The following is a 24,599-nucleotide window of genomic DNA, read 5'->3' on the forward strand; positions in this document are numbered from 1 at the left end:
AAACGGTGTTTCACTTTGAGTCTGGCCAGCTCAAAGGCTGCCAGGCAAGAGGAATTTCCTGTTATTTGAAGGAGAATCAGCTTTTTTGTTCTTTTCAGGCCCTGAACTGATTGGATGAAGCCCACCAATATTAGGCAAAACAGTTGACTTTACTCAATCTAAAACATTAAATATTAAACTTATCCAAAAATACTCTTGTATCTGGTGTGTACCCAGAATAGTGTTTGGTGAAATATCTGGGCACCCCCATGACCCAGTGAAGTTGAAACATAAAATTAACCATCACACAAGATAAATTTGTATCTCAGCCAATACATTTTCTTTCAGGGTCGCATCTACATGGTTTTGTCTATTCTTTAGGATCTTCAGATAATTGCTTTTTACATTTTTTTCCATAATTTGTCATTTTGAGCAACAAAAGGTTGGTTAGCAAATTATGGTCTGTAAGCCAATTCCACTCTGTTTTTGTAAAATAAACTATTGGAACACAACTCCATCCATTTGTTTATATATTATCCATGGGTGCTTTTATTCTACAACAGTAAATTTTAGTTGTTAGAGAATGTAACACCTAAAATATTATCTGGCCTATAACTAATAGAAAAGTAAAATTTATTAAGAGAAAGAGAAGGAATAACAAATGTGAACAAGAATGTTTAGAAAAAAGCTTGAGGAACCAGTGGTACTTGATCAATATATCTCAAAAGAATGGATAAGTTTTGGAAGTATGAGGCAGGGGAAAGGGACAAGACCAAAAAAGAAAAAAATAAGTAAGTATGGCATATTTGAATTCCTGTTCAGATACTTACCAGACTTAAATTTATTACTCCAATCTTTCCATAAGGTTTAAAAGTAAAGTAAGGTTGGACAAGATTGCAAAGGGCATAGGATTTCAGAGAGAAGAGTTTGAACTTGAATGTACAAATATTAGAAAAGGCTTTTTAGAAGGCATGAGTGTGCTAATAAGGAAACATTTCTAGATTATTTCAGTAAGTTAGAGCTAAGGTAATAATGCCTTGATTCTTTGGACAAAGAGAATTAAATGAGATATTATGAAAGAAACATTGAAAGAATATAAAAGATAAAATATCAGACACTGGTTTTAAATGGATAGTGTATATCATTGTAGAGCTAAATTAAGCTGACCTCAAGGGTTTAAGGCCTCAGATGTTTTAACAGAATTAGGAAACTAGAAACTTCATGAAAAAAACGACATAATTGCTTTGAAGTCAGTTGAATTTTCAAGTTAAGTATATGGAATCAAGGTTTGATATAAAGGACATGTCAGTACTACATCTGTAGTTTGGGAAAGCCTCATAGATGAGTGCTAGTTAAAACTTGGAAGAAGAGAGTAATAGAGAATGAGCTTTCTTAGAGAGACAGTTTAGAGTTAATATCCAGTAACCATGTCCAGAGCCTTAGAGATGTCTGAGATAGATGTGGTTTATTTGTGCAAAGTGAGAAACTGTGGCTCCGTGTGCTGGATAGGTAGAGAAAATCGCAAAATCTTAAGAAAGCCATATTTAATTTTTTCATATATTTGTCACCTTAAAGATATGATTTTTTAGGTGCTTTGCCTGCAATTTAAAAAATTTAAGTGGCAATATCTATTTTTATGGCTTCATGGTCTATTTCTGCACCGTCCAATATGGTAGCCATGAACCCTCTACTAATTCAGCATGTAATATACCTTTGTTGAGGAACTGAGTTTTTTGTTTTATGTTATTTTAATTATTTTGAATTTTAAAAGTCGTGATTAATTAGTAAACTTAGGTTTGAAACAGCTTGAAAGGGTGTCTACTTTTTCCAGTTGTTAGATTTTTAAAATTCTAAGTACACATTAATTATTTCTAATGAGAATTTAGCATCCAGAGTGAATGGTCTAGAAATGTAGCTGTACTACCCTTCGTGACTGACAACACTTGAGAATTACCATGCCTTTTCTGATGTATCTTTGGGTGAAAATGGCAAAGGCAGTTTATGGAACCAAAGTGATTCTTAGATCTAATATAACATTTCTTTTGTTTTAGTGTTTTTTTAAGAAGGTAGGTTTGTTGTTTGTTAACACATGCCTGTTTACTGAGCACTTAACTTTGTCCTAGAATAATGGGAAGAAAATACTTAGCATTATTACAGAGAATAATCATAGCTATCAAATTTTTATTCTTGTCCTCACTTTTTTGCTACAGAACATTAAGAAAATGTTTAAGTTAATGTCCTTTATAACACTTTCCGTTAAAGTTAGGTAGCCAAGCCATGGTAGCACACACCTGTTAATCCCAGCTAATTGGGATGCTGAGGCAGGAGGATCACAAGTTCAAAGCCAACCTGTAGCTGAGTAGTAAAGAATCCATGGGGGATGGGGAAAACAATTCCAATGCATTCTGTCTGCAGGGATTTAAGGAACATCCACTGTATGAGACTCTGGGGTTAATCCCCAGTACTACAAAAAAAAGTTACATGGCCAGTAAATGACAGAAATTTCCAGTGGAATCAGTGTTTCTTATTTTCCACTGAAAAACACTTAATTAGACTAATATTTCACCTTACTTTCCAGAAAGGAAAAACAAAAACAAAAAAATCATCATTTGTTTATTGAATAAATATTGATTGAACATTTACTATGTTTCAGAACATTGAGTTATAACAGGGAGCTAAATGGCTTGATCTCTGCCCTCATTAAAACTGGAACTGAAAAGTACTATTAAAAAAAGCATTATATACTGACACCTACATTTGCATATTGAGGTGGATTTCAACCTGGCCACATAACCACCAACTCTTCTACCTAACTGTAAAAGATACAGATGTCCAGACTTTGTCTTTAGAGAATGAGAGTCAGTATATTTGGGCTAAAGCCTGTGCGAGGGTGTATTTTAAAAACTTCACACATAATTCTGATGCATAGCAAGTGTTGAAAAATGCCGCAGTCCGGCTGCAGAAAAATGCTAGTGTATCAACTTGTACTTTTGTACTACTTATTTTGTTTTATTTTATCTGGATAACAGCCATTTATAGAAGGTAGAGTAAGTATTAACATACTATAGCTACAAGTTTTACAGTTAAGAAACTAAAAGGACTACAAAACCATGTAGTTCTTAGATCCAGAAACTGAGTCTTCTAACACCCCAAAGAAGTCTTTTTTTTTTTTTTAGTGAAAGTAATTACAGAAATGTCAATTGGGTTTGTCTTTTGTGTAAAGGGTGAAGAAAAAGATGAAATACTGCACTTTTTCCAAATTGTGACTGATTCTCTATTCTGGCTGTTAGGTGGCCATGTTCAACTCATACAGAATGGTAAGAGAAAAGATTTTAATGTAACTGACAATAATTGTAGAGTTAATTGCTAACAGTTTGATCTCTTCTAAAAATAAATGCCTTGTATACTATGCAGATAACCATAGTGAAGTGACATCATGTTGAAATAATCCCGTAATTAAAAAGTCATTTGGATATTCCAGCTTTAAATAGTCCACATTGACAATGTGAATATTATACTCAAGGTAATATTGCTAAAATACAACTTTCTCCTTAGCTTTTTTCTGTTTAGCAAATCTGACATAAGGATTAATAAGAAGTTTAATCTTGGAAAAATAATTTGTTTTAAAGATTACTGTTACTGTTTTAGATATGCTATAAGACAAATTCCTATGTACATAGTAGATATGATTTAACTCATATCCTAAGTGAGAATAAACTTATATAATGACATTTTACTGAACTTAAAAGTCATATATTTCTGCTTACATTGAGAAATATAAATATGGGTTAATTTTATGTTGTTTGTAAGATTAAGAAAATATTTCTTGGTGATAATTATAGCACAGTTCTTATTCTTGAAAAAATTCATTTAACATAAATGCGACACCATAAGAACATTGCTTTTTCATTATTTTGTTTTGTTTTAGGAAATAATACTTAAACTGAAATCTTCTTTTAATTCAGCTTTTTTCCTTCAGAATATAATAGACATTGAGTCATATAGTTCTATAAGCATTGTGAAGAAAAACATAATCCCATTCTATTTCCCAAAGGCATCTACTTTAATAATGTTTTATACTTTGGATAGTTATATGTACATAGCTAAGTAACATGCATAAATAATTTTTTAGCAATATTTCCTGGTATGGACAAATATCATTATAAGTTCCCAATTTAAAGAACTATTTAACCAAAAACATAAAGTACTTAGGACTTTGGTTATAAAGATCTAGTAAAAATTGAGAAAGTACTTGAAATATGCCATATTCCATTTTGAAACTACGTTTGGAACTAGATTAAATGATTATAAATTCATATGCAAAAAAACAAATTAGTACATTGAAAATGAGATTTCTGACAACCTTTTCATTCTAAATGGAAAAATCTCCTGGAGAAATGACTGACTATAGGTCTGGGGTAGGAATTACACAAAGAAAGATAAACCCAAAAGGCTCTAAAATACCAAGTGGAAAGGAAGCAATCAAAATCTATTAGAATTCTGTGAAAAGAAGTCAAGAGCCAACCTAAGGTGCCTTTTACTGGCCAAATAAGGAAATTTGAACAGTCATAAAGATAATAACTATAATTGATTGAAACACATCAAATTCATTAGCAAGACTTTTTTAAAAATCACCATAATGTCTGCTAGGGAACTTATTTTTATTATTATCTTACATATAGATAAAGAAAAATTTCTCTTTGTAAAAGCATTCCAGACTATGGCCATTCCACCCCTGAACATGCCCAGTCTTGTCTAAAAGTGTTCAAAGTAATAAGTGAAAATGTATGATAGCACAGCACCCATTTTGCAGCCCTTAATGATTTAACAGATTTGGAGGTTATTTAGCCATGGTTGTCATTAGGTGCTTCCTAATAGATTATAACGTCACAGATAAACTGTATGTGCCAGAAATTCTATCCTGGGTCATTTCAATCCTCTAATGCCAACTATTCATATAAAAAACATCAGAGAAATAAATTATACCTCTGGAATATATTCAATAAAACTGGACTGAGAAGTTGAAAGAAAACTAGACTGAGAATTGACACAGTTTATTCAACAAATAAATTGCAAGGGAAATAAGAAAGAAGAATCTATAGGTTAAAAGGGATTTCAAAGATAGCTAATCACAATTCATGCATATCATTTGAACATTGAATAAATTTTAAAAATTCACAAAGCAGTTAGAAGTTGATACACTTGACTGGCTATTTGATGAAATTAAGAGATAGTTATTATGTTTTATTGCTTAGTAATTAATTTTTTGGCAATTTATATTGAAATATTTATGGATAAAATAATTTGATGTCTTAGATGTATTTCAAAATAAAATGAGAGTGGATGAGGGAGTAGGTAAAATAAGTTTCACCACGAGTTGATCATTGTTAAAGCTGATTGACTGGTTTGTGGGTATTCATTATAATCTCTTATATGCTTTTATGTATGTTTGAAACTTTCATTGTAAAAAGTTGAAATAAGTAAATAAATGGGTACAGCGTCAGTTTTTGTTTGGAGCAGTAGTGGCAGTAAGGTAGGACTTATTCTACCAAATAGTTTTCCAACTATTGAAAAACAGAATAGGAGCTCTAAAACTAAGTTATATAATAATATATTATAAGCTAACTGGCATAAAATTAAAATGGAATCACTGTTTAGTGAGTTATTTTAGATAAATTTTTCCAGTGGGGAAAAAAATTGTATACATATTAGGTACTATGTGATTTTAGTGAATTCAGAGTTAATTCCAGAGTTATTAATAAACATTTAAGTAAATAAAAATGGAAAATATGCTTATTCTAGCTACAAAGAATGTTTAAACTAACAAAACATAAAAAGCAATAGAAATATTTAATAATAGTAGAATTATTTTTAAGTTGTTAAACATTTGGAAAACTGGTGGGTAGTGAAATACTGGACTATATAAATAGAATCAAAAAACAGGAATTAATATGGGAAAGAAATCAAATCTGTTCCTTCAGAAGATAGAAAAGGGAAAGAGTCACATTATTTGATAGAAGCTAATGTAGTGTCCCACAGAGCCAGCTTGCCAACATACTTGATTTTATTTTACTTTTCTGCTCAGCTTTGAAGAAGGGATAAATAGATAGATAATGACATTTACTGGGAATATACCCTTTTCTAGGACATTTGTATTAGCTATTGTGAAAGCTACTTATTTCTAGTTTTACAGATGACGAAATGGAGTTTCTAAGAGGTTAAGCAACTTGCGTAAGCATATTATGCCAAGTCTTCATAATTTCTCCTCAGTATTTAAATTAATTCATTGAAATTCATTGCTAGAAAAGGTCTTCAAATTTGGAATATATTATTTTATGTTCAGTTTAAAGAGAGGTAATAATAAATTCATTACTATTTATAGAAGTTATCTTGAGTGTAACCTTTCATGAAAATAGAATGCCTATGATTGTTTAAATACATCTGCCTACATCTTAAAATCTTTATTGTAGAGTACAAAAAGCCAAGAAATTCAGCAAAAATGGTCATGTTTTGATTATATTTTAAAAAGGCAAAATTCCACTTGTGGTATTACAGAATCTACTTTAATCTTTCTTTCTTTTCTTCTTTTAGTCTTACAAAGTGACCATTTCTTACACTTACTGCAGACTGACAATGTTCAAATAGGATCTATAGTCATGACTTTGCTACAGAATATACTACAGATCAACAGGTGACTTGATTTTATATAATGATACTGATTTTTTATTTTTTGAACAGAAGCATTACCAATTTTATTCCAATTTTGCTGAAATCAATTGCATTTGACTTGTATGTGATACTTAAGCTCTGTTACCATTGTCTTTCAGGAAAAAATGTAAAAATACTATAAAAGATTAGAAATTTATTATCAAATTGCTATCAAAGCTTAAGAAGATCTTAGCCAAATCTCAGGCTTAAAGAAGAAATTAGTATAATATCCAAAGAAAAATATTAGGGTCACAGTAAAAAAATGCTTATTCTCTTATTTATTTAAGAAGCAACAAGCTTAATATTGTGATAAATACTAAAGAGGCATGTAAAAAAGTACTAATTCCTCAGATGAAAATAAAAAGGCAGAATATACACAGTTGAAATCATTCTTTCAGTTCTGTGTGAATTAAGCAGCTAGTATGTGTCAAGTACTGTCTGTCATTCCATTTACAAAGTTGATTAAAACTCAGAATTTATCTTCAAAGATAAATGGTGGTAGAGTGGAAGAGATAGGTAGACACATGAACCTAATTATTGTGTTACGGTATTAAATATGTGCACAAATGTTAGAGAGCTTCTGGCCCAAACTGAGAGGGGATTCTTCCTAATGAAGATAACACCTAAGATGAAAATTTAAGGATGATAAATTGTCCAGGGAAGATGAGGAGAAAGCAGTATATGCAGATAATAACATGCAAAAGCATAGAGGTAAGAAACACACTGAGAGTGAAAAATAGGAAAATCATTGTTGTTGGGACTTAAAGTTCAGTATCAGAAATGCCTAGCAAGTTCTGCAGAGGGTTAAATCTTGAAAAATTTATATTCTATGTTAAGAAAATTAAGTCTTATCCTATAGGCAGTGGGAACCATTTTAAGTGAAGATATTTTAAGTAGATGAAAATGGTCAGATTACATTTTAGTTTTTTTACTCTGGTTGCTACTGGAAGAAAGGTAAGTGGAACAAAACTCTAGACAAAGATGGCACCTAGAGGAAACAATCTAAAAAATGCAAGTGAAGAAATGAAATCTTGATTTTGAACACTGATACCTGGGGATGGATTTTAGAAAATAACCGATTAAACTCATCAAGCCTTCATGTCCACTTTTTGTTAAGATGGAATAGTAGAAATGGATTTACCATCACCTAAAAAAAAAAAGACATTAGTTTTCAACAAACTGAACATCAGTCAACTAATGAGTTAAAGTAAGCCCAAAGAAAAAATAAATGTTGTATTAGATTTCTGTCACTATAACAAAATACCTGAGATAATCAACTTAGAGAAAGATGATTATTGCTTAGTATTGAAGGTTCCAGTTCATGATCAGTTGACCCCATGGATTTGAGCCTGTGGTGAAGCAGCACATCATGGAGGGAGAACATCGTGGCCAGAAAGCAAAAGAGAGGAAGGGGTCAGGGACCCACAATCCTCTTCAAGAAAGTGTCCCCAAAGACCTAAAGACCTGCCAATAGGCCTCATCTCTCAAAAGTTGTAGCACCTTCCAATAATGCCATCATGGAGACTGAGCCTTTACTATACATGGACCTTTCAGGGACATTAAATATCCAAACTGTAACAGAAGTGAACCTCACAATTGTCTTGACATAGTATTCAGACAGTTTCTAGCCAGTGATATAGGGAAGTGTATCCCATCCAGACTGAGTTGAAGACAGAGAGAGCTGAGAATACAAGAAGAACAAGATAACTAGAGTACACAAGACAGAATATCAGAGAAGAGAGCTACCAGAGATTGGCAGAGAGGTCCCTTCAAGTCAAGAGTGAGGTAGAAATATTGGTCACATATGTGTAAAAAGAAAGGAAGAAACTACCCAATGTCAGGAAAAGCAATAATTTAAAAGGATTTAAACAAAACAAAACAAAAAAACCCCACAGTTCTAGGAGCTTACACAGGTTTCGGAATCATGCCTGTTACTAAAAGCTAAACTGGAAAACCTCATAAACACTGGAGCATGAGGTAGGGTGGTATCCAAGAAGGTTTCACCCTGTTGCTGTGAAGTGGCACCAAACTGAGCACTATTCCAGACCATCCAAATCAATCATAAAATTGAGGCCTAAAAAGATCAAACTATCTCAAAGTATCTTAACTACACATGGCTTTTGAAACTGCTATGCATATTACAATCTTTTTTTTCTCACTGCAGGGTATATAAATGTAGGAAGTATAATTCTTAATAAATAAGTTGGATTTATCCCAAGAATTTAGGGCTGGTTTAATATCCTAAAGTCAATCAGTATAATGCATCACTTTAACAAACCAAAAAAAGAAAACCACATCATTTTATCAGTAGATATAGAAAAAGTCTTTGATAAAATCTTACATTCATTCCTCATTTTAATTAAAAAATCTTCTAAAGTAAATGAGTTTTAAGTGGTAGAACAAAAAATTGATATAAAATATAAACTGAAATTTTATATCCAGTTAACAGAAGTTGAAATATTTAAGAATTGCAATTTATAAAGCATAAAATATTAAATCCAACAAAAAATGTGAAAGACTCATTCACTGAATTATAAGTATTGCTAAGAAGAATTTAAAAATGTAGAAATAAATGGAAAGATGCCATGTTGTATACCTTAAACGCATCCCGTTAAAATTTCTATTTTTGTAGAAATTGACAAACTGATTGTACAGTTAATATGAAACAAAAGGATTTAAAGTAGTCTAACTGGCTTTGAAAATGAATAACAAAGTTAGAGAACTATGCCTAATCTAAAAACTTTTTCATAAAACTACCATAATTAAGATGATATGCCAGTGATGTTACTTCTTTAATACGTCAGAAACATCAATGAAACTAGAGTCAGGAATAGACTCACACAGATATAAATAGTTGAGAAGAGTAAAGGTCATTCATTGGGGAAAGGTAGCCTTTTAAAATAAGTTGGAACAATTGGCTATCAATATGCAAAGACCTACATGTGAAACCTAAAATATAAAACTTCTTGGAGAAAATTAGTATAAAACCTGTGTTGAGCAAAAATTTCCTAGATTCTTAGGTGTAATGCTTAATGTAAAATCTGCAAAATAAGAAATTGATCAGACTTAAATTAGACTTCATCAAAATTTCAGAAGTCTATTTCTGAAAAGATACTTTTAATGAAATAAAACATTCACAGACTGGGAAAAATATAAGCGAAGTATATATCTTATTAAATACTTGTACCTAGAATACATAAAGAACTCTCAAATTTTAACCAAAAAAAATTTTGGAAAATAATTGGATGCTTCATGTAAGATGTATGGGATGTATGAATGACAAATAAGCAAATGAAAATATTTTGTTCAATACCCTTAGTCAGTAGGAGATACCACTACATAGCCATTAAATGGCTAAAATTTAAAACACTAATTCAAGTGTTGACAATGATACGAAGGAGCTAGATCTCTTATACATTGCTTCTGGGAATGTAAAATAGTACAATCACTGTGAAAAATAGGTTAGTAATTTCTTAACAAGCTAAATGTATACTGCCACATTATATATATCCATTCTACTCCAATACTCTTATGTATTTGCCTAAGAAGAATTGTACACAGCTCTTCATAGCAACATTATTTGTAATAACCAAAGACTAAAAACAATTTAGATGTCCTTTAACAGGTAATTAAATGGTGCTATATCTATTCAATAGCATACTACTCAATAATAAACAAGAATGAACTCTTCACATGGCAACATAGAAGAATATAAAAATAATGCTCCGTGAAAGACACGAGACAGCAAGAAATATATACTGTGTAATTCCATTTATGTAAAATTCTAGACAATGTAAACTAATTTGTAGTGACAGAAAGCAGGTCACTGATTGCCTGAAGTGTCAGTGACGCAAGAGGGAGAAACTATAATGAAACACAAGGAAGCTTCGGGAATTATGGATGTATTCATTTTCTTGTGTGTGTTGGTGAAACATCAAACTGATCAAATTCTATGTTTTATATATGTGTAGTTTCTTGAATATCAATTATACTTTAGCTATTAAAAATAAAAATCCTCAGGATGTGGTGAGTTTTGTAATGAAATAAGATGAAAGGTACAGTCAAGTATGACACCAAGTTGTCTATTTTGGGAAATTGGACTCTAGTATATGAAATACATAAGGAGCTAGCTCTGTGAGATAGGTGATGAATTCAGTGTTGGATAGGTTGGTTCAGCAGGCAGTAAAATAAGTGTCTATGGGGCTGGGGTCATAGCTCAGTGGTAGAGCACTTGCCTACCATGTGTGAGGCACTGGGTTCGATTCTCAGCACAACATATAAATAAATTAATTAAATATAGGTCCATCAACAACTAAAAACAATTTTAAAAACCAAGCATCTATCCAAATCTTTGTAGACTAAAAATTATCAAATGTCCATCAATAACTGATTCATGAAGAGAGGTGAACTAGAGTTACAGATTTACAAACTAACAATTTATAAATGGTAGTAAAACTGAACAGGAGAAAAGATAAGGTCAGTGGGAAATATGAATAGATGGAGAAAAAATGGGTTGAAAATGGATTCCTGGGGAATAATCTTTAAGGGGTGTGCTGGGGAAGGGGAGTCTATAAAGAAAACTTTAGAAAATTTTGTCAGAAATATATGGGTGGAGGGTGAAGGAGTGAACAGAAGAACATTGTATCAAAGAATCTACGTGGGTGGAGAACATCAAGTACAAATAGGTGGTAGGAAAATAAGCTGTTAGTGATATATGTGTGACATGGTATTTGTGAAGTTATATTAATTAAATGCACTTTGATGAAGTGTAGTGAAGTAATGAGGAAGAATGCCAAGTGTAGTCATTTAAGAAATGAATGGGGAGGGAGGAAATGGAATCAAGGAAGTTTGGACTTGAAGCAGAAAAATAAGATGGGAGTTAGTGGCCTGCAGAACATATTTTTAGGATTGGGAAATTTAAAGAGCATTTAAAAACATTTGAAATAATGTATTATAATCCATTAAATCCTTTTGGAATGTGGAGTAAAGAAGTAATCAGACTGGGATAGGTTTATCTACAGAAGGCTTTTTGAAATGAACATATATTTTACTTGAGTTTTGAATGGTGTGATAATAATGAAATGATGCAAAGGAAAGGATTGGACATCCCTGGCATAAGAAATAACTTAAAAACCAAGGCAGCATAGAAACATGTGTCACCAAGATTCCCACATATTTCGATTGAATGACCTTTAAAGTCTTTCAACTCTGAGATTTTTAAATTTAGAATAGGCTATTGGACTCTCTTAAAATTACTTTGGTCATGATTGAAGTATAATTTCCAAAAGGCTAAAAACATGACATAAGCAAATATAAAATTTAAGTGATCAAAAATTTTATTCAACACTCTCATGAGGGAACTAGTAAAATATTTATAGAGGCTCAAAGGAGAAATGGAGGGAGATTTATAGAATTGGTTTGTCAAAGGATTATAGAAATGAACTTGCAAATAAATTTTAAAAAATACTAATAGAAAAAAGATCACTGTCTAATAAAGCAATATATCGTAGTAGCCTTTAGAATTACCTTTTGTACAGGACAGAAATCATTTGCATTGCTATTGTGTAGGCGTCTTATTTGCCTTGTTCTCAACTAAACATCATTGACAATATTCAATTTCTACCATCAAATTTAAAATACCTTAATAGTAAGTGGTCAAACAAGGGTATATGTCCCTACAAAATCACATACTCCTTAAGGCACATAGTGAAAGAATAATGAGTAACCCCTTTTGACTTAGAAAGTTGTAAATATTTTTCATGACATCTGTAATACAAGATGAAATTGTCAGTATAATGAAGGAAACACCAAGGAAAAATAAGATTCCTCCTAAATTAAGTACATAATCTTTGTACATTACCTAGCAATTGACCTTGAACTGTCTTGTGATTTTGCTCATATTGTTGCCTTGAAATTTTTGAAATGCTTGTTATTTAGTATGTTGTGAATTTCTCTTCTGAATTTGTGAGTTTCTCTGAGGAGAGGACTTTTTGTGACTATTTTTTGTATTTTCTATTATATCTAGCATGGTACCTTATACACAATAGGAATTCAATAAATTCAATAAATAAATGTTAATGTTTTAGGGGCTGGGGCTGGGGCTATGGCTCAGCGGTAGCACACTTGCCTGGCACGTGTGAGGCACTGGTGTTCGATTCTCAGCACCACATATAAATAAATAAAAGTCTATCAACAACTAAAATAAAAATTTTAAAAAATAAAATAAATAACTGCATATTTTATTTTAAATTTATAATAATAACTATGTATCAATTAATAGTGATGTTTTTAAATTTTTTTCTTCTATTAGTGGTGATTTACTCAGAATAGAAGGAAAAACCCTGCATTCTATTTTAGATGAAGTTATTTTCAAGATTTTATCAACTCCTAGTCCAGTCATAAGAAGTACTTCTACAAAGCTTCTACTGTTGATGGCTGAATCCCATCAGGAAATTTTGATTTTACTGAGACTAAGTGCCTGCTACAAAGGTAGTACATTCATACTTTTCTTTTCTTGGGATTCTCAAAAAAGAATGTTTACTCATGGTATATGAAACACAAAATTCTTATAAATTTATTGAATTATGCAGATAAAATTTGATTATAACAGAGAAAAATGTCTATATAATCAAGCTATCAATGTCTCAACAGTGGCATGTGATAGTTCATAAATGAGGTTCAAAAACTATTTACTCCCTCTCTAACAAAAAGGTTCTGTGTTGAATATACCATGTAGTATAATAAAATAATGACCAAAGAAATCAGTGATTTTATCACAGCTAGCTTTATTAGAAAAAAATAGAACTATGCTGGAGAGGTTGATAACCCTTTTGGCATTTATATCAGTTAATTAATTAATTACTCTTTAAGTACTTCACTACCTTTCTTCAGAAACAACAAAATCTGCCTTGCCTCGAATATCAATCACAAGTGTGTAAAAAGACCCCTCCTTTGAGGCTCAAAGGACTCAGTGTATACCATTCTCACATAATAGCTTTCATTGACTTGAGCATTTACTATGTATAAGACACTGTTCTACATGCATTAAGATTTTTAATATTTATAATGACCCTTTGGGATACTTCTATCCTCATTTTATAGATATACAATAGAAAGCATGGGAAAACTAATTTATCTAAGATCAAACAGATCATGTACTTTTTCCAGTTACGAGCAAAGTTATCTGTTAGCTTTTATTTCTTTGCTGACCAGAGCCATGAATTAATTATGATACATCTTTTTTATTCAACATAATTATGAAATGGGTTTCTATTTTATTAAATATATTTAATATAGGATTATCCCATATGACTTCCCACTAGTCCAAACCAAAACAGAAGCCAAACACCCCAGATCCTTTCCAGTGTTGTAGATAATCAGAGATACTCCAAGGCCCTCATCACTTTTAAGGGTCATAGACCCTGAGGCCTAGAAGTAATATATGCACGCATAGCGAGAACCAGGACAAGAGTCACAAAACTCACTGGACTATGTGATGCACTTAATAACTAAACAACTAAAATGGCATTTTAATCATTCTTTATGATTTGGAAGACACTTTAGCAATATACCTTGCATTAATCATTGCTGTGAACATTTTAATTATTTTATGAATTATAGGAATAGAGAGGAAGAGAAGGTACTATTAATAGAACTCTAGTTGAATTGTGTCAGATGTACATTTCCCAATTCTGCAATTAGATTCCTACATAAATGTGAATGTCCAGCAGAGTTCATTATAAAGGGTTTACTTTTGACTGATATTTCAACAGCAGAATTTATTCAGTTTTTTTCTTGATATTATATAATTATCAATATTGCTGAGAAGTTTGATTTTAAAGAGACTGTAAGGCAGGGGAATATTTATACCATGGCTTTGTAATTGTATACTGAGAAGAAGCCACTTTATTTACTTTATTTATATTGAATAACACATCATTCCAACATGCTCTGTTATTTTTACTTTTTGTTAATACTCTATTATTTGGGAATGAAAATGCAGTAGCTTAATGTTACAGCACTTCTGTGTTTGTTCAGGAATCTGTTGACTTGTCCCAATATTAGATGTTAGTGGGTTTTTTATTTATTTAATAATAACTTTCCTTAATTAATAATGACTCATTGTAACCTACTTAAATACTTCTACAAGGTAGGCATATACTGAGTAGGTATTCTTAATAATGATCTTTAAAATTGTTTTGGTTTTGCTGTGGTTGTAGCTCAGTGGTAGAGCCTTGCCTAGCATGTGTGAGGCCCTGGGTTCAATCCTCAGCACATAAAATAAATTTAAAGAAAGGTATTGTGTTCATCTACAACTTAAAAAAATTTTTTAAAAATATTTTGGTTTAAGGTGTCTTATTTCAAACAAGTTTCTCTCTATTATTTGACTAACTGCACTGATTCTGTTGTTCTTTATTTAAAGAGATTGTCTAGACAACTTTATTAATTTTTTAGATCGAACCCAAGGACAACCCAAGATACCTCCCCAGCGTATTATCTTTTAATTTTCAAAGAGGGTCTTCCTGAGTTGCTGAGGTTGGCCTCGAACTGTGATTGTCCTGCCTTGGCCTTCCAAGTCACTGGGATTATAAGCATATGCTACCATGCCTAGCTATGTGGACATATTTTTGTATCAGATCTCACAAGTGAGCAACAAGAATTATCAGGACAGACGAATATCCTGAACACCTCAACCTTGAGTCTTTGAGGAAAGGGAAAAAAAAAAATCATGTGATTAACCTTGTTGTATTCATTCATTTCTAAACCAGACTTTTTAACTTCAAATTAATACTAATTATCCAGGCATGGTAGTCCATGCCTGTAATCCCAACAACTCAGAGGCTGAGACAAGATGATTTCAAGTTCTAGGCCAGCTTCATCAACTTAATGAGATCCTTTCTCAAAATTTAAAAAAAGGGGGTAGGAGGCAAGTATTAGCTCAAGGGAAAAGTGCCCCCCCCCAGTACTACAAAAAACAAGTAATACTGATTATATAATAAAATCAATTTATTGTTAATATATCTTTTGTTATTCTATTTCAGGACTCAGAAATCTACTAAATAAACAGGAAACTGGGACAGAATTTAGTCAAGAACTTACACAGCTCATTAGCCTTTTAAGCCCTCAGATATATCAGGAAGTAGAAGACCAGGTATTAAATTATAAGAATAATTGGGGATATTTGCTAACTGAAACTGTTGAGTTACAGTTTTCCTTAAATGTGTCTCACTTTCTTTTTCTTAATATTTTAAGCAAAATGCTTCCCTGGAAAATAGAAATATCTTTAAGAGTGTCTTTTCCATTTGGCCTACCCATAAATATAATTTTAGTCTTGTTTATAGATGCTACCACATCAGGTTTTGAGGGGGTTTTTTGTTTGTTTGTTTGTTTTTCAGGAATTCTTATGAAATTCCTATCTCTGATATTCATCATCTTTTATGCATAAGCTATTTAAACTTTTTCTTTGCTTTTTTCTTAAAAATATCTAATTATGCCAAACTATGTAGTTATGGAAGGCTAACCTTTTTAGTCTTTGAGAAGTAATAATAATGCTTTTTGCCTCTACATGAAAAATTATATTAATAAAAATTAGAAGTTTGGGCTGGGGTTGTGGCTCAGTGGCAGAGCGCTCACCTCATGCTCACCTCAGGCATGATGCACTGGGTTCGATCCTCAGCACTTCATAAATATAAAATAAAGATATTGTGTCCACCTAAAACTAAAAAGTAAAAGTTTAAAAAATTAGAAGTTTGAGGTAGCAAATTATTGATTATTTTAGTATATATTATTTTATCATACTTCCTTTAGTATACTTGAAATGGTGGCTCCAAATACCTCATTCCAATAGGAAAGTCATTTCCAGGTGAAGATTTAAAATAAGTATGGAAAATAGACTTAAATATAAAACAATAAAAACTATTTTTTAATTTAAAAGTCAATACGTGCACTATATATTTAAAATCCTGAGCCAAAAAGGTAATACATTTAAAAATACAGAGTCAAGATAGGCAGGAGGATGAAGGGGAGAACCTGAAAGGAAGAGAACAGAAGAAAGGAATTTCCTGCTTCTTTGTGTGAACCTTCACATGTCTTAAACTAATCATAAAACTGTGTATGTGTTTGACAGATACAAAACAGTCTACCAAAAGCTTTCAGAACTATGCAGATATTTGAACAACCACCACAAAAGATCAACAGAGCTTATAGTCAGAACCAATCAACCAGGTTGATTGCCTATTAAATAAAAATAATGACAAGGTAACTCAAAAAAGATTATGAAAGGTTAGGCATTACTGTGAGGTCTTTGAAAAGAAAGTGAGATTAAACAGAATTTGGAGCTAACTAGATTACATCTGGAATATGTTCTAGATAATGCCTGACTGAGCCTAACAAACTTCCTTTTGGAGGTAAGGTATAGTGTTCTTAGGCCTTCCTTGTCCTGGGCCTATGGATTTAGTGTTGTCTTCTACCCATTGTTAGAGAAGGGGATTAATTCTTGCCCTGGCCTGATATTTTAAGAAGGATACATTTTTAAAAAACTTTCCTTGAGATGTCTGTAAATTATTTCTGGCATATAATTTCAGAAACTACATCAAGCAGCTTGCTTGATTCAAGCTTATTGGAAGGGTTTCCAGACTAGAAAGAGAATAAAGAAGCTTCCATCTGCTGTGATTGCTCTGCAAAGGAGTTTCAGGTAAAGACGTTTAGTGTTAAGGAGTGATGATCTCAGGGCCTTATTAGGAGTACATTTGAGGGGCAGGGGATATAGCTCAGTTGGTAGGGTGCTTGTCTCACATGCACAATGCCCTGGGCTCAATCCCCAGCACCACAAAAAATAAATAAATAAATAAAAATACATTTGAATGAAAACTTAAGGGGATTTTGGTGGTGGTGGTGTTGCTTTGGATTTTTTTTTCAATTTCTTTATAATATGTGTCCTTTTTTTCCTTGCTTTCATTCTATTGCATATGTTACTGAATTTCAACTCTCCAGTAACTATATGCAATTTCAAAGCAAAGGGCATAACATAAGAAGATTCTGGTGTGTCAAATATATAGTCCTATATACTTAGTAAGATTGTTTATGGGCCAAGCATACAGAAGGAGCCAGTGATATTTATATTAAATCCTTAAAGCCAACAGTTCTTGTTAGTATTTTTATCTAATTATGATAAAACAGATATGAATATGTAATAATTAAATGTGTTAACCCAGTTTTTCTGAGTAAATGGCATGGATGGATATGATCCTTAAGATCTGACAGTTTATCATTTATCTGTATTTCAAGTGGACTGAAAATGAAATACTGAAAATGTGGTCCACTTTTGTTATGACTAATTCATCTAGATTCTTAGAGGTTACAAAAAGAACAAAAAAGGATTTGGCTTTTAGGTCACTTATGATAAAGGAAAGCCATCTCAGAAATTATTTTCCATGTAGCCTAACTTAAAGTCAGGTTTTAGCTCACTAAAATGAAACTAGCATATTACAGAAGTAAACTTTTTAAAGAAAACTGAAACTCTTAACTGTTTAATAAGTGCACCTGCATTTCTCAGTTATTAAAAAAACATTTAAAAATAGCTATGGGGTTCAAAATGCTATATTGCCACAAAATTGAGGTCATTAAAGTTACTCTGGCTGGGTCTCTTAATGGATGTCCTCTTCTTTGATGATAGTTTTCTTCAGGAAAGACTTAAAGATAAGTTATAAATATCATTGGGCATGAATATTGTTGGTAGCAAATAAAACATTAATTTTTAAAACATGAATTAAGTGCCTACATGCTAGAAGATGCATTGATGGAAATATATTATCTATATCTATCTAGAGAGAGAGAGAATTTAATAGACTTGATTTTATACCCACTTCAGCCATATTTTGGCTAAGTGATCTTGTGCATATTGCCTTACCTCTCTCAGCCTCAAATTTTCAATCTATTGAATTGGGATAATCATCTATTACCTCATGCGTTAGTCAACTTTCTGTCACTGTGACAAAATACCTGAGATAAATAAATTTAAAAGGAGGAAAGGTTTATTTTGGTTCATAGTTTATCAATGGATTAATCTATTGATGAGGTTAGAATCCTAATGATTCAGTCACCTTCCTAAGACCCACATCTGAACACTGCTGCCTTGGGAACCAAACCTTCAACATATGAGCCTTTAGAGGACATTTCAGGTCCAAATTATAACAACTCACAAGACTGAGATAATATAAAGTCTTTCAGCATACTACCTGGCACTTAGAAAATGGTAGGAGGAAAAAATGCATATGGCAGATTTTCTGCCCTTGAAGATTTACAAATCTAGACAGACACATCAAATAAATAGACTCATGAGAGGCAGGTATTATCCTTCTAATATTCCTTCAAATTGTTGGCAGCAAATAAAACATTAATTTTCCCTATCCTACAAGCTGTCTCTTTTTAAAAAAAAAAAATGGGGGAAAATAGCATTTTTGTGGTCAAATAAATTTGAGAAATACTAAATATTTGAGTACCACAATATATATTCTTCGACTCAAGAATCTGAGATGCTCTTGTTATTGTCTTCTGTGGTGAAGTCAGAGTAGTTAACTACTTATGAATTCTACCTGTAATCATCCTCAGCTGTCTGTCCTCTTTTATAATATTTAGAAGAATCTCGGGTGGCTGGGGTGTAGCCCAGTGATAGAATGTGTATTTAGCATTTATGAAGTCATGCATTCAGACCCAGCACCAAAAATAGCATTACAGGATTACAGATTTTGTCCACTTAGAAGTATATTTATGGAATCTGATTAACATTCCACTATTTTAAAATAGAAATCCCATTGCTTTCTTTCTGTAACAAAACCAGACCAGTGTGATTATTTAAAAAGATAAACTGAAGGCAGTAATGATTTATTTCACATTATGTGTTCATTTCCTGTTCAGTATTTTGAATTTGAGATTCTGGAATACACAGAAGTTCAGTTTTAGCTCTTAGGTTTTATTTACATTTTTTATTTCAAATGTACTCCAGACTTTAGCACCTTTCCTCTTTTATAAATTGTTACAGTTTATGCAAATGTCTCTCATTTCCTTTGTAGCTGAGGTTTCTGCCTCATCATTTTTAGGTTATTAGCTTCATAATTTCTCCCTCCCATGCTTATCTGGGGGAGAGAAACTACTGAAACTATAGATGTGTCCAAATTGATCAGGGTTTTTTAGATTCAGCAAGAGACATTTACTTATAGTCACATTCTTGCTAAAGCACTTTCATAGGAAGCTCATTTTTATTTAATTGTTTTCATGGTCAAAAACTTTATTTTCTATTAAGCATCCTTTTTCTCAGCAAGGTTTTCTGAAACAGCTAATAGCTGCTCTATTATCTTAGGAAAACTTTGTTATTTATCTACCTTTATCTTGATGCTGATGTTTAGGTATTTTAGTTACATTTGTTTGATTTCCCTTTGATTGGTGCCTCTGTTAGTCTGAGGCATAATACTGAGCAGGCACTTTTAATTTAAAAGTGCAAAACTGCGTGCCAGTGGTCAGATACTTACTCGTTCTTGCAAAAATGTCTGTTGGATGAATGATCTTTTTAAATTTTTAAGAGATTATAAAAACTCATAGCAAAATAACTAGAATGTAACTAAATGGTGAAAGGAACATTCAAAATCACATCAGTTCCTGATAAATGTTTTCAAACATGATATTAAAACTCATGAATCAAAGAAGCACATATATTTACAATTTATGGTTGGCATTATGATCACTGAATCCCTCTTTTCTACTCCCTTCCTGGTTTGTATTTTACTTCCATTTTCATGCTCCATGGTCTTTTCATTTTAACCGTATTTCATAGCCTGCATGTCTGAACTATTTCCCAAACCCAATTTCTGACAAATTAAATATGTTATCAAGTTGTTTTAATGACTACCATGTTTCTTACATTATTAGTGTTTTAAATATTGATAACACCATATTAGACATTACTATCTATAACCAATTAGAAGTTAGAAACAGGTAGGTGTTTTTTTAAATCGGTCTGAAAGGACACTAATTAGGGCCTGCTCTCTTTCATCCTCCATAAGTGGGTAAAGGTCAAAATGCCATAATCTACATGCTGTACCACTCAGAAATTGGGGTGAGGGAGTGTCTTTAGGACAGGTTTCTTATCAACTGCTCTTTGGGAAGGGAGAGTCCCTCACCTACTTTATCTCCAATTTACCTGTAAAAAGAGATACTTCACACCTATCGAACTAGCCCATTATTCTCTCTAAAACCCCTTCTCCTTTTGTCAAACAGGAATAAGAAAAAGTTTTGAAACAAACTCTTAACTCTGACCTAAGTAGAAGGCTAGAGAAAACTTAAGTTATTATTGATGGAAGTTTCAAAGTTGTGAGAAAACAACCACAGTAAAAAACATTTTTTTTTTTTGAGTTTTCCTTCTTTACTTAAAAAAGATTTCTTTTAAAAGTTACAGTTATTACTAAAATGCTAATTGATTGTTTTTCTTTTTCAAGAGAAAGCCGCATTTAACTACACCATTTTGAATTCTAGCTTAAAACTGCAAAACTGAAGCCAAGATACTAGAGTTAGCAGTTTAATTCTAGGAAAAGGATCTAAGAGAAAACATGCTCTGGAAGGAGACATACAGATTAATTCTATAGAAGTAAAATAAATAGTGTATTCTGTTTTCCTTTCCTCTGTATCCTCCTGGCTTTCTTTTTCTATGGGTATCTGAAAGCATTTTGAGTATATTTACTACAAACTAATATTCATGGTCTTCTTACATAGTGATGAAGGTAAGAAGCAACAAAAACTGGGTTGGGCAGGGTGCAGTGGTGCATACCTGTAATCCTAGTAGCTTGGGGCTGAGGCAGGAGGATTGTGAGTTCAAAGCCCAGCCTCAGCAAAAGCAACAAGTTAAGCAACTCAGTGAGACCCTGTCTCTAAATAAAATACAAAATAGGGCTGGGATGGAGCTCAATGGTTGATTACCTCTGAGTTCAATCCCCGCTACCCCCCCCAAAAAAAAAAATTGGGTTGGAAAGGCTAAGGAGAAAGTTGATAAATAAAAGCAATTAATATAAAAATAATAAATAAGATGTTTTTAACACATGAAAAATTTATAACTAGTTATAAAATAGTGTTTAGTAGTCAAGTAATTGAGAAATAGGTAAACCTAAGGAAAAAATCGGCCATAATCACACCATGTAGTAAAAATTGCTATTGAAATTTTAATGGTTTTTATCATTTAGTCTTTTATGTAACTACATATAAATTTTTAGCACAATTTGGATCACATTCTTGTATATCTGATTTAATTTTTACCTGATACTGCATTACATGTCACTAAATATACTTTGAAAATTCTATTTTTTTCATAGTTCATAGAATCCCATTAGATGTATGAACCAGTATTTCTTTATCCAGTCTCTGTTGTGGCATATATCATTTATTTTCATCTTGTTACTGTTGTGATACTATGTTAGCACATCTTTGAACACATTTACATATTTGATTATTTCCTTAAGAAAATTATTAGAAATGGAATTTGTAGGTCAACATTTTTAAGACTTTTGATATGTATTTCAAATATTTCTTTGAATATTTCTTTTGATGAATGTATCCAAATATTTCTCCAGAAAAGTACAGCAGAAGCACATGACAGTATAATTCATCATACCCTACCAACACTACAAATTTTTCCTAAGAAACTTTTTTTGTCTGCATTTATTTGATTACTTATGACATTAAGCATTTCATACCTTTCTTGAGTGGACATATAATTTATGAAATTGTGTGTAAGGCACTTACTGTTTCCATCACAGATCTAAACGAACAAAGACACAGCTGAAACTCAATAGGCAGAAGGAAGAAGAACATCTTAGATTACAATTGCAGCTTCAAAGACAGAGAGCCATGAGACTTTCTCGAGAATTACGGCTGAGTATGCTTGAAATAGTTCATCCGGGTGAGTGGCATTATCAACTTCAAAAAACTAAGAATGTTTAGAGTATCTTTTAATTAGCTAACTGATGATTTCTTTTTTTATTTTTTTTAAATAAATGACAGTGGAATGCATTACAATTCTTATTACATGTATATAGCACAATTTTTCATATATCTGGTTGTATATAAAATATGTTGACACCAATTCTTGTCTTCATACATGTACTTTGGATAATTATGTCTATCACATTCCACCATCCTTTCTAATCCTCTGCCCCCTCCCTACCCCTCCCACCCCTCTGCCCTATTTAGAATTCATCTATTCTTCCCATGCTTCCCCTCCCTACCCCACTATGAGTCAACCTCCTTATATCAGAGAAAACATTCGGCATTTATTTTTTGGAGATTGGCTAACTTCACTTAGCATTATCTCCTCCAAAGCCATCCGTTTACCTGCAAATGCCATGATTTTGTTCTCTTTTATTGCTGAGTAAAATTTCATTGTGTATAAATGCCACATTTGGGACTGCAAATTGGTGCACAATATGGAAAGCAGTATGGAGATTCCTTGGAAATCTGGGAATGGAATCACCATTTGACCTAGCTATCCCTCTTCTTGGTCGATACCCAAAAGACTTAAAAAACAGCATACTACAGGGACACAGCCACATCAATGTTTATAGCAGCACATTTCACAATAACTAAGCTGTGGAGCCAACCTAGGTGCCCTTCAGTGGGTGAATGGATTAAAAAATGTGCCATATGATTTCTTTTTTCTTTTTTTTTTTTTTTTTTGGTATTTATGCCTTTGATGTGTTTTTTTCACCTAAACCTTACTAAATTTCTTGAGTCAAAAAAAGTTGCATTTTTCTTCCAATTGATGATGAGCAGTATTCCCACCTATTTTTCTTATCTTTCAGATAAATTTGCAAAACATAAAAATTTATATTTAAAGATAGCTGTTAAAGATGTAAAATTGTTGAACGTAAGTAAGAAGTTAGAATATTGCTACATTGTGCCATTAGAACTTTACTTATTCCCTAGTACAAACCTTGTGATATCTTCTTGCCATCTGTGAGAGACTAAGCTGGAATTAGTGTAAGTGTGTTCTGGGAGGGCTGATGGGTACAAGATTGTTTTTTTCTAATTTTTCCTTTTTTATTATTCATTCCCAGGACTCTTCACTAGCACCTTATTTCTCTTCTTTTCCCTTAAATGTAGATAGTGTCCAGAGTTCTAGCCTTTCTCACTTATCCTCTTTTACTCTGCCTGGTATGTCCATCCATAACTATAGCTTCAACTATCAGTTGAATACTTGGCACACAGAATGCTTGGCACACATGTTTGGTTTCCATCCTCACCCTCTGTCCTAAGTTCTAAAGCAGTACTGTCCAGTACAATGTGTTAAATAAATAAAAGGTTATATGTCTGCATCATCTAAAACAGAAGCCAGTGGCCAGAGGTGATGTTGAGTATTTGAAATGTGTCTAATGCTTTCAAGGACCTAATTTTTAATTTTTATGTTATTTTAATCTAGGTAAGCACTTAAGTCTAATGTCTACTACTTGAGATAACATAGTTTTGTAGCAAGCTGCCTGTTGGATAGCTTTACATGTTTATCCATAGGCATCCCAAAAACTAGTGTCATCGTTTTGCCTCCCAGATTTCCTTTTCCTTGCTTCTCCAAATTCAGGTGATGGTACCAACAATCTACTTCATTTCCAATCTGAGACATCCTAGAGTTCCTTCCCTTTCTTACCTCTACATCTTATGAGTCATTAAATCCTATCATTTTTAATACTCTATCTCAGATATACTCCCTTTTTTTTTTTTTTTTTTTTTTTTTTGGTACTGGGATTGAACTCAGGGGCAGTTGACCACTGAGCCACATCCCCAGCCCTACTTTTTTATTTTGTTTAGAGACAGGGTCTCACTGAGTTGCTTAGTGCCTCATTATTGGTGAGGCTGGCTTAACTCAGGATCGTCCTGCC

At 32.3% G+C, this 24,599-nt stretch overlaps 1 protein-coding gene across 4 annotated transcripts in view; it reads left to right on the forward strand.

Moving 5' to 3' along the window:
- The window catches only part of Iqcb1 (IQ motif containing B1), a 57,621-nt gene that overhangs the window by 18,028 nt on the left and 14,994 nt on the right, over nucleotides 1-24,599 (forward strand). For all 4 annotated transcript variants that reach the window (XM_071615297.1, XM_027935983.2, XM_027935984.2 and 1 more), the window contains 6 exons: nucleotides 3,203-3,296; nucleotides 6,571-6,670; nucleotides 12,998-13,176; nucleotides 15,729-15,838; nucleotides 17,271-17,380; nucleotides 22,488-22,630. In XM_071615297.1, coding sequence (XP_071471398.1) covers nucleotides 3,203-3,296; nucleotides 6,571-6,670; nucleotides 12,998-13,176; nucleotides 15,729-15,838; nucleotides 17,271-17,380; nucleotides 22,488-22,630 — 736 coding nt within the window. The remainder of the gene's footprint in view (nucleotides 1-3,202; nucleotides 3,297-6,570; nucleotides 6,671-12,997; nucleotides 13,177-15,728; nucleotides 15,839-17,270; nucleotides 17,381-22,487; nucleotides 22,631-24,599) is intronic.

Source organism: Marmota flaviventris, chromosome 8, assembly GCF_047511675.1.
Source record: "Marmota flaviventris isolate mMarFla1 chromosome 8, mMarFla1.hap1, whole genome shotgun sequence".
NCBI classification, from domain to species: domain Eukaryota; kingdom Metazoa; phylum Chordata; class Mammalia; order Rodentia; family Sciuridae; genus Marmota; species Marmota flaviventris.